Source organism: Gavialis gangeticus, unplaced genomic scaffold, assembly GCF_001723915.1.
Source record: "Gavialis gangeticus isolate Ggan-Ray unplaced genomic scaffold, GavGan_comp1, whole genome shotgun sequence".
NCBI lineage: Eukaryota > Metazoa > Chordata > Crocodylia > Gavialidae > Gavialis > Gavialis gangeticus.
The window spans coordinates 25,198,749-25,210,157 of NW_017729030.1; the positions used below are offsets into that span (position 1 = coordinate 25,198,749).

The window sequence follows — 11,409 nt, forward strand, 5'->3', positions numbered from 1 at the left end:
TTTGTATTTCAGGAAGGTGACTGATGCCCATTATGCCTGTTGCTATTTCTCTTTCTGCCTACTCCAAAAGATATCTCTTTTCCCTTTTTTTAAATGTAACTTCATATCTTCTCTCTTCCATTATATAAAATTAGGATCCTGTGTCTTCTGTGATTCTGTGACTTCAGAATTTGTCAAACAAATGCATTTTCCAATTTATCTTCCAGGTCTTTTAAAATATAATAGCTCAGATTTTATAACAGAAGAACATCCTGAACTTTAAATGTGAACTGAGTGCAATGGTATCTTTGGACCTCACAGAAATTCTCAAAACAACAGATAAGGTGGCTATATCTGCATGGTCATTGTAATAAGTCTAAGTGAACTGCTAAGAGTGAAGCCCCATCCGCTTGTGTCTGCTCTGAACATATACAAGTCCACAGATTAGGCAAAGTAGATGACTCGGGGATACATTGAGTGGGCCTGAGCACAACCCTCCTGACTCTCTGTGTCTGAATAGCCTAAGCATGGTGCTGCAGGCCAAACTCAGGGTGCCCAAGTGCAGACCTGAGTCATCACCACTACCTAATGTGCAGGCTTAAGCATATGCAGCGGTGGATTCAGAGTGGGTGCAGTGGTGTAGTCACACCTTCCTTTTAGATTACATAGCAGGATCAGCAAAGGGGGGGGGGGGCTTTTGTTTTCAAGTCCCCGAAGTAGGTAAGAATTCCCTCCCATTCTCAGCACCCCACTTCTCTTCTGTGCGCAGCAGCACATCCCCTCCACTTCCACTCTGCCCCTGCCTGCCAATGCCACTGATGCCAGTTGCCTTGGGGGACAGAGGGTGCTCCAGAGCTGCTCCTGCTGGGCTGCACAGGGATCAGCCTTAGCTGGGGACAGAGGCAGTAAGCAGACAGTAGCTCTGTCTAACTAGACCCTCTGGGTGTCCCATGCCAGCCCAGGAGCAGGAGCAGGAAAGGGAAACCTGCCAGCTACTGTTTGGTCCTCAGCAAAACCTGGCTCCCCATGCAGCCTTGCTGCAGCCCCAGCTGGGGTGGGGTAACTGGGACAGCAGTGGCAGTGGGCAGCTTCCTAGGCATAAGCAGAGGTGGTTCTGGGACTCCCCCTGCTCCCAGGTCAGCCAAGGACAGCAGCAGCATCAGGCAGGTAAGGGGGCAGGCTGTAAACAGGCAGTTTTACAGCCAAAGATACAGGGCAGCAGGACCAAGGAGAGTCTGCCTGAACCCAGTTCCCATTGCTACTGGCTTTTAAAGTGCTGCCTGTGGGGCCCAGCTGGATGGTATAAATGGCAATGCGACACTATAGATGCGGGGAAGTGAACTCGAGAAGCTTCCCTGAGCCCAGTTCCCTGTACCCCCATTTTCCCCATCACCACCCATGCCACACAGCTGGTAGTCCCTGGTCTGGAGAAGAGGAGTGGAGCAGTGGGTGGCTGTTCTGCTTCCCTCCTGGAGCAGACCAGAAGGTGTGCAGAGCAACATGCAGGTGTTCATTTCTGGTGAGAGAAACTCTCTTACAGAGGAGATTTTCCAGGTGTCAACCTGGAAGATCTTTCTCCCAGAGGGAGCACATTTCCTCTGTGAGAAATTAGAAGAACATGTTTAAGCTCCTAGTAGGAATGGACTGCCTATGTGGCCAAAGCCACAGAGGTACAAGCACAAAACTCACAGTCCAGGTTGGGAAGTCAGCCACTAGGGTGATGGGAAGTCATTTTGCGCCTTCCCAAGCCTGGCCTCTCCAGGAGCTACAGAAGTTCCCAGTGAAAGTTAGTGTCAGGGTCCCCAGTGTTATGGCAGCTTCCCCAAGGCTTCTACATGGGTCTTAGAGGAGCTCAAGATTTTAACAGTGCTCGGAAGTTTTGTCCTGGTATTGGGAGAGTTCTTCTGTCTCAGTTCTGCTCCTTATATGCTAGGGTTTGGGAAGAAGATATCCTTGGGAGCTGGAGCTGTCTACCACAGTGGCAGCATTACTCCCTCAAAGAAACTGAGGCTTGTAGCTCCTTTGCACTGTTCCAACCCATTATGTGACATAAAGAAGCTGGTACAAGTAGAAGCATGATGACGTGGCAAGTGCCCAGGGAAGCTGCCATACACAGGAGTAGTGGCAACTTCCTGCTGCTGCCACTGCCACAATCCTATGGCTACAGTGGCAGCTGTTTCTCCCCCTACCCAAAATCAGTGACCACAGTGCCTGTCCCAGCCCCATCCTAGTTCCACCACTGGGAACAAGGATGAGGCACGTCATAGTTCTACGAGCTGCGAACTGTCCCATCCGTTCCCAATGGAGTTAAGCATGAAGCCTAAAGACGATCATTTTAACGCCCAACATTTTCTACTATTTAACCCTATTACTTTATCAGAAACATCCAGCTGATATGCTTATACAACACTGATAACCACAGCTCCAGGCACAGCTCTGTGGCAGCAACGGGAGGTTTTGTAGGTTGCAGCTGTCACCACTGTCACAGCTCTCCAGGTAAGCTCTCCCCACAGCCCCACTTACCTTCACGCTCCAAGGGCAAAGGGCGAGTCTGAGTCCGGCCTTGGCTGCCTCAGAGGCTCAGGCCCTGCCCTCCCCCCTCTCCTTCCCCCCTCCAGCCAAGGCTGGGGGTTTCCCGTCCTTTCTGCAATCGGCTCTTGCAGGCTGGAGCTGTGCCAGCCTGCAAGAGCTCTTTGCAAAAGCGGAGAATCTGCGGATTTCTCTGCTTAAAAGGAAAATCCGTGTTTTCTTCGATAAATGCAGGGAATTGGTGGTTTTCTCCATTTTTCCATGGGAAATGGAAAACCCAGCTCCTTGGCTATTAGGCTGTTTTATGCTGTAGAACTCACCAGTTAGGAATTCAGTACAATATGATTGTGTTGGAGCATTCTGAGCTCCCAGGAAATCCTGAAATAGGATTCTGTGGCACTTCATAATAACATACAGGAAATTCTGCAGCAACTTTTTATTAAAAAAATAATAATATTGCAATTTAATGGGACAATGGACTCATTTATTAGAGTTAATTTAATATAAAAGTTATTGCATCAGTTTCTTTTACTTCTAGCATAAGTACTTTTACTACTCATAGCACTATGTATTGATAAGCACTGATAAGTATTAACTGCATCTAGAAGATGTCAGAAGGAAAGCGGAGGCCTTTGTAACCTTTCAGGGGGCAACTAAGATTTCAGATGTCTCCCAGGAAAAGGGTGCAAATGGTTATCAGTGTTGTATAAGCATGTCAGCTGGATGTTTCTGATACAGTAAGATGGCTACAGTGGCAGCTGTTTCTCCCCCTGCCCAAAATCAGTAGTGGCGGGGATGGGAATGGCTGCATGCCGCTCAGCCACTACCACACTGCCGCTGCTGACCGGAGGCCAGCTGCACAGCTCTGGGCATGGCTCTGCAGTGGCAGCGCTTGCCTACAAAGCCCCCTCAGCCTGCATGCAGCCGCCACCACCCCACACTGCCGGAGTCATGCAGCTAGTTGCGGGGCATGCCGCTGCATGCAAGCCCCGTTCCACCCCCAGCCAGGCGGCACGTATGCGGCCCGCACATGGTGGCTGCCACTGCACTGCCGCTGCCACGCTCTGTGCCACTTGCCCACAAAGTTATGCAGGTGGCCATGGGATGGTAGCGCAGGGTGCAGTAGCAGAGTTTCGGTGGTGGCCTCCGTGTGCGAACCTGCTCTCAGGCCAGCCAGCACGTGTGCGGCCTACAGAGTGGCACCGCTGCCCTCACCCCCTGACCCTGCTCCTGAGAGTGGGCACAGGGTCACACTCACCCACTTCTTGGCCTACCACCCCAGCACCTTCCCTTCCCTTCCCCCCCACACACACTTACCTGCTGGGGTGGGTGTCAGCGTCTGTAAGTCTGTGCCTGCGTGTCTGTGGGTCTGGGGGGCTGTTGCAAGGGGCATCAGGAGGGCTGTTGAGACTGTGGTGGGGGGAGTGAGGGGCACCAGCAGTGCTAGGGGGGCTGTGGGGGGCCTTTAATTTTTATCACAGATTTTGGGTTTTTAAAATCATAGAATTTGCAATTTTTAATCAGAGAAAACCAGGATCCCTGCTAATACCATATAACCATGCACTGTACACACAGACAAAGCAGACTACCTTCAAGCTGGATGTGCTGAATAAAACACTACTTATTGTACAGTAAACTCATTCTTCGTCCGACTAAGTGTAACTGCAAAGCCCCCAAATGCACTTTATTTTTTAACTAAATGTAAACAAGGATTTAAAATTAAAAGAAAGGTGTTTTTGTAGTAACTTGAAAATAATGTTACCTGATAATGTGGGCACCAGTTACATTTTCTAGTATGTCGCAAAGTGTGAGAAATATTCCTCTTACGCTTTTCAGTTTTTGGGATGCTTCTGATATGGGGTATTGATAAAGAATTTCTTGCTGTCAAAAATTCAGTTATTAGATAGTTAGGTAAAGCAAAAAATCATTAAGGAAAACAATATCAGCAATTAGTTTAGACTTTAGATCTTTTATCACATCCCTTCAAAGTGTGACAACTAGTATAAGTCTGCTCACTTACATCTAGACATTGCTGCAAACTTGTAAATTTATGAAACACATGAGTATTTTGACAATATCAAATATCTTTGTTTGTAAAAATGAAAAAGACTTATATCTTCACCATAATGACAAATGTGTACACAGATTTTTTTAAAAAGCATGACTGCACCATTTCACATCTTTAAAATGTTTAATTAATTTAAAATGGACATTTGCTATTTAAGGGTAAGATTGTGACCTCCTTATTCACACTGATAAGTAAGTAGTTATACAATTAATACAACTAATGTCTTCATTTAAAGAAGTGATGTGATTTAAGGCCTGTAAAACTGAGGATATAAATCACATAACTACACCCTTTACTTGCACAGATGATATTTTTTACATATAGTATAACACATTACTGTTGTGTGTATGGAAAGAATTAAAAAAATATTAAGAAATATGGGATTGAGCCTGAAATTGGTTACACATCAATTTACCCATACTGGTGCAGAAGTCTGCAGGTAACTGATTACAAGATCAGTAACCATAATAATAAAATAGGAAGGGATGTTATTTTATATAAATGTAATTTAAATATTATACCTCTTAAATTATTTTCTACAAGCTTATCTAATTTAAACCACATTTGTGTGAGCTCAACCAAATTTAAGTCCATTCCATGTACATACTGCGCTTTGTCAACTCATGAAACGTATGGTGTTCATAACAAAAACCTACACCAAAACTTATATAGTATTTTCAGTCTTTACTAGATGGCCTGGAAATAATACAATTGAAATATCAAGTCTATCCAAGGCAAGGGGACTATGAGATACTATTTTTTTAAAGCAACACCGAATTTATTAACTTCCTTATTTAATATCATGAAAGAAGTCTAGATAGTGCCAAAAACCTGTTAGGATATTTTCTTTTCAACAAGATTAAAATGAATTTCATGTTTCACCATAGGGAACATACAAACTCTGCCACTCTCCTCCTATTTAATTAGCTCTATTTTAAATACTTGTTAGCAACAAGGATTTTCTGCATCAAACCCTCATCAAGAACAAAGCCTTTTCTAATTACAGCACTGAACAGGGTTAGGATGAAAAAAATCTTTTCTTTCCCTCTGAACAGGGACCTTTACCAAGTTCATTACAGAAATATCAGTACACTTTCCCAGGGAAAGAAAAGAGAAATGTAACAAAAGATTTGGGCAGCACCATCTATATACATTAATGAGTTACCAAGGTTTACTATGTAGCACTACACAAGGAGATCAGTTATCTTTAAAGCAAGCTTAAATGTGTCATTTTATTCAAAGGTTGCATAAATTAAGGACAACTAAATTAATGAGAGAGTATTTTACCTTAAAAGCATAAGACACTTTTCTGAACAGGGATCTACAATATCACATGGAAATAAAATGAATAATTTTATGAATTTCAGTAAATCCTACACTTTTATTTCTATTTCATGCATTTCACATATTAGGAACTGAAAATAAATGGTTTGGTTCAATCACTGCAATCTTGGCCACAAAAGGGCTGCCTGAAAAGACTCCTGTCAAAATAGAGCTGACCATCTAAAAACCTCCCACAACCTTCAAACACTGGGCATTGACAAAGGATGTGTTTAGTTGTGTCCTACACCAATGAATGGAGACAATGATCTGCTGCACTGCTGTACAGAGGAAGGCTGTAAACTATGCAAGATTGATTCAGAAGCTAGTAAAATTAGGAGCATTTCTAAAGAACTGACATAGTAAGTATTTGTCAGAACCTGCTAAATACCATTACTCAATAATACTTCTTTTATATGCAAGCAAAACAAACACTTTTGACAGTGATACTAGCAATTTGGACGTGAAAACAACGTTATTTTCTTAAAGGATAAAATTACTGAAAAACTGGTCGATTACTCTGAAACGTCTATTTATTCTGATCTAAAGAAGCAACCATGGACAAACCAACCAACTGAACCCATGATTATATGAAATACTAATTTCCTTGTAAGCAGATAACTTTTACTTATCTGTAAATTTTGGTTTTGGTTGTAGTGATCTGATACACTCCCAAGTATAGGAGTAAAAGGCTTTACTGAAATTCATAAAATTATTCATTTTATTTCCATGTGATATTGTAGATCTCTGTTCAGAAAAATGTCTTACGCTTTTAAGGTAAAATACTCTCTTATTAATTTAGTTGTCCCTAATTTATGCAACCTTTGAGTAAAATGACACATTTAAACTTGCTTTAAAGATAAAAATCTCCTTGTGTAGTGCTACATAGTAAACCTTGGTAACTCATTAATATATATAGCTGTGCTAGGCTCTGGGTTCATTAATTCTACTTTTAAATGCCAAAGGCTTAGAAGTTGGAGAATGAGTAAATAGTCAAAGTTGCTAGTATTTACTAAAGAGGCTTGAATACCAAACCAAAAGACACGGGTAAAAAAAAGCTCAATAAAGGATTACTTATAGAAGATGACAAAGATAGATAACATTTCCTCAGTTCTAATCCAAAGTATTGTAAACTCTGGAGCTTGAAGCAGTACATATCCTTATTCATAGAATCAAAGAAAAATTAGGGTTGGAAGGAACCTCAGGACATCATCTAATCCAACCCCCTGCTCAAAGGATAAAAAACTCAAGATATCTGCCTCCAAAAGTAATAGCGTCTTTTTTTTTTTTTAACCAAAAAGTCTTTTAATAGCTTAATTATACTATTTAAGCAGAGCCCAGATCAGGGCTATTTGGGGTTGTACCACCCTGAAGTTTCCAGGAAATAATTTCTCACTGTCAACATACAAAGAGAACAGGCAGGTTACAGCCCCTCTTCACCCCTACTCCTCTCATGCTCTGCCAGTTCTCCTTTTCTAAAACATAAGGAGAAAAAAGTGGTTATGGTGTCATGTGGAACAGAAAGGGGGTGGTACAATATACTCCCAAGTATAGGAACTGCAAATAGGTCAGCTGTTTAAAAGCCATTGTAGTCACTTACCTCCTAATAAGGAGCTATTAATCCTGGAGCCAGTTAGAATTTCATTATCCTTGCGTTTAAAATATTTTTAAAAATCATTTGCTTTATATTCACCTAGCTAGTGACTATATTCAGACAGTATTTAGAATCACTATGTTCAGCTGTGGCTCTCTCTTTATAACTGTCTCTAGATTCTTCCTGGACTACCCTGAATGGTAACAATCTAATGCAAATTAAACAATGTACTTCAATGTAAGATTTTTAAATGCAACTTACATTTCCCTAAAAAGAAAAAAAATCAGTTTCCATTATGAATAACTAACACTTACACAACATCATTCACAGAGAACTGAACATCTACAATCCTCTGACACACCTCCAAATATACTTCAGAGCTATGCAAGGGAACTTCAGAAAAACTTAAAAATCATCTCCTTCATATAACCTACTCCAAAAGAGCTCAACCCAAGAAAGAAATCATTACATGCTGCAACAACTTAAGAGAGATAAATCCAGATATCTTCCCAAATATTATACAACACATATAAAGAGACTAACAAAGATTTTTTACAATATCCATCCAACATAAAAAGAAGAAATGGAACCAATTACTATGGAAACAACTTTCCCAGCAACAAAACAACCATCAGAGAAGCACCAAGAATACCGTAAAACATTCCAACCTCACACTCGATGAAACTGAAAGAAGCAACCAACCCTCAAACATCATCACTCTCCATGCACACACTTACCAAAGCTGAAACATCTGTCCTCTCTAAAGGTCTTAATTTCTGTGTGGAAAAATACCCTAATAATGTACTACAATGTGGAGAACTATAAGAATTTTTCCGACGCCTCTGTCTCGAGGAATAGTTCTACAACCAAAATGAATCCGCTTCCAACAATACTTTATCCTTTGACAACATCGAGGAAAAGATTAGCCCTCTCCACCCCCCATCAGATTGGACACCTCACAATGGACAAAATTCAAACCTTGACTGCTATACTGACCGCTTCAAGGAAAGAATGAACAATGAAACTATCAACAAATGCCACCATAACCTCTCCCTCTCAGAGAGAAGCACCATAGGATCTCTAAGATCCAATCACCAAATAGTAATAAAACCATTAGATAAAAGGAGGAGCTATAGTTATCCTTAACCATGGAGATTACATAACAGAAGCCAACTGACAACTCTCTGACACCACCTACTATGAAAAACGAGAGGAAGATCCAACTCCCCTTTTCATCTTAAAACTCAAAACCACCATCAAATCATTTCCATTTGAACCACAACCCCCCCCCCCCAAAACAACTACAGAACTTGATTCCCCCACCAACCCAGGAACTTTTTACATGCTCCCTAAAATCCACAAACAAGGAATCCACAAACCCTGGCAGACCTATAATATACAACCATGGAACTCTAACTGAAGAAATATCAGGTATCATTGAATCCACCCTAAAACTCCGGTCACTCAAAGACCGAGTTTTGTCCAAGATACAACAGACTTTCTATGAAAACTTAAAAACACAGATCACCTTCCCAGCAATACCCTCCTAGTCACCATGGATGTTACCAGCTTATATACCAATATCCCACACCAGGATGGCATCCAAGCCTGCCTTACATATCTACAAGAGCAACATTACAACTCAGAGTACAGACCCAAAGGTATTACTGAACTTACACACTTCATCTTCACACACAAGTTCACTTTCAATAACCAACACTTCCTTCATACCATAGGCACAACAGGCATCTTATGGGCACCAAAATGCCCCCCCAATATGCCAAACTTTTTACAGGCCACCTAGAAGAAGAATTCCTCAAGAACTACACCATCAAACCCATGCTATACTTAAGATATATCTTCATCATTTGGACTGAAAACCTGCAATCTCCGATTGATTTCCAAGTTCAATAATTATGACCCCTCTATTAGACTCTCTCTTGAATACTCCAGCACCAACATTTCTTTTTTAGACACTACGATCAATACCCAGAATATTAAAATACAAACCACCACAGACAAGAAACCCCTGGACCAACATACATATCTACACAGAACCAGCAATCACCCTAACTACACCAAAAAGCTGTAATATACAGCCAAGCTCTCCGATACCACCAAATTTGCACTGAGAAAAACAGCCGTGTCCATCACCTCACCAATCTCATGAAGGCTTTCATTCAACAAGGACACTACTCCAGAGAAACAGATCACACTTTTGAAAAAGGCACTCAGACACCATGTGAAGAATTGCTGCAGCACAAAAAAAAATCCCCACAAATCACACACCATTAGTTATGACATACCATTCCTCCCTGGAACCTATATGGAAAATCCTCAAACAACTGCAACCTATATTAGGAGAAGACCAAATTCTTAAATAGATCTTCCCAGAACCACCCATCCTACCCTTTAAACAAGCACCAAACCTTGCCAATCTCATCAACAGAAGCAAACTTCCTATGGCCCAAAACACACCGAATGGATCCAGAGCCAGACCATGCCAGGACAAGAAATGTAAAACTTGCCAACAAATATCCACCACTCCCACAATAACTTCACCCCACAACAGAATCATTACCATTCCTAGATCTTATACCTGCACCCCCAGAAATGTAATATCTCTTATCCACTGCATTAAATGCCCTAATGGAAAATATGTAGCAGAAACCAAACAACTGCATACCAGAATGAATGCACATGAAAAATGTATCAAACACAAAAATACCCAGTTGCATTTGGGGGAACACTTATCACAAGACAACTCCCTCTCTCCAATATCTCAGTTCTAATCCTCAAAGGAACTTACAAAACACCAGTCATAGACGAGCCTATGAACTTCACTTCATAAATCTACTGGATATAAAAAAATTATGGACTAAATATAGACATTGGATTTATGGTCTGCTTGCCACCCAATAAACCCAGATAACCTCTCTATATTTTACCAGCTACCTTCTATCTCTGAGTCAACATTTCCCATCCTCCCCACCTACCTGTCTCTCACCTCATCTCCCATTCCCTCAGATCCTCACTGCTAAGCATTTGCATTTTCACAGACCTGCATTTTGCATATTGGCTTCTACTGCATCCAGGAGAACACAAAACAACAGCAGACTCTCCCTATGCCTGAAGAAGGTTGTTTGTGCCCAAAAGCTTGCAAAGAACAATTTTTCCAACTATTTAGTTGGTCTAATAAAAGATATTACATTTACTCAATAACTTGGTCTCCCTTTGAATGCATTTTTAGCACAGCTGAAACCTAAATTACTGGCATTTCATCACAGACAGCTACCATTTAAGTCACATAACTAATACTATCCCACAGCAGGAAATCATCTTGAAGAGAGATGGACCATAGACTAGGAGGTAGCCAGAGCTACCTGGTTCGTTTATTAGAAAAGTTAAACAAGCAAGGATCCTATGCATTAGTATGGTGCCTTCTATGCATGTTTAAAGCAGCGTGATAAAATTTTGGCAGATAATGATTAAATATTGAAGATATCCCCAATTTATTTGCAGACCTGTGATCTTGTTTGTCACCAGGAGATCTTTAGCAGTACTGTAGAAATTCAAAATTCAGTGAAACACTGCAGACTAGGCTCCTTTTTCTGACACTTCAGGCATACATTTTTTGTGGGAAACCAAATCACAGGAAAATTACTCACAAAATGATCAGTACCACTTCTACTGAAAATCATAGCAATGGCTAATATTGTAACAGGTATCTTTTGTGTTGTTATTTGGTTAGGTACATACCTCATCTTTAGATGTTTCAGAGTCCAGTTTGAGCGTGAGGTACATAACAATATGAGGCACGCCTTGGAACTGCTCGTGATGCATCTGTGGATGCATGACAAGTGGAATTAGCCTTTCTGACTGTGTCCCCACATTGGCAGCCATGTTCATCTTGGAGTCT

The 11,409-nt window shown here is 41.4% G+C and overlaps 1 protein-coding gene across 4 annotated transcripts in view; it reads right to left on the minus strand.

Annotated features, from left to right (window-relative positions):
- INTU (inturned planar cell polarity protein) overlaps positions 1-11,409 on the minus strand; it is a 125,610-nt gene that overhangs the window by 35,599 nt on the left and 78,602 nt on the right. For all 4 annotated transcript variants that reach the window (XR_002098435.1, XM_019522047.1, XM_019522049.1 and 1 more), the window contains exons 5-6: positions 11,250-11,311; positions 4,271-4,389 (exon numbers count right to left, since the gene is read on the minus strand). Coding sequence is in view for 3 of the 4 variants with exons in the window: in XM_019522047.1 (XP_019377592.1) it covers positions 4,271-4,389; positions 11,250-11,311 (181 nt within the window). In the remaining variant the exon portion in view is untranslated. The remainder of the gene's footprint in view (positions 1-4,270; positions 4,390-11,249; positions 11,312-11,409) is intronic.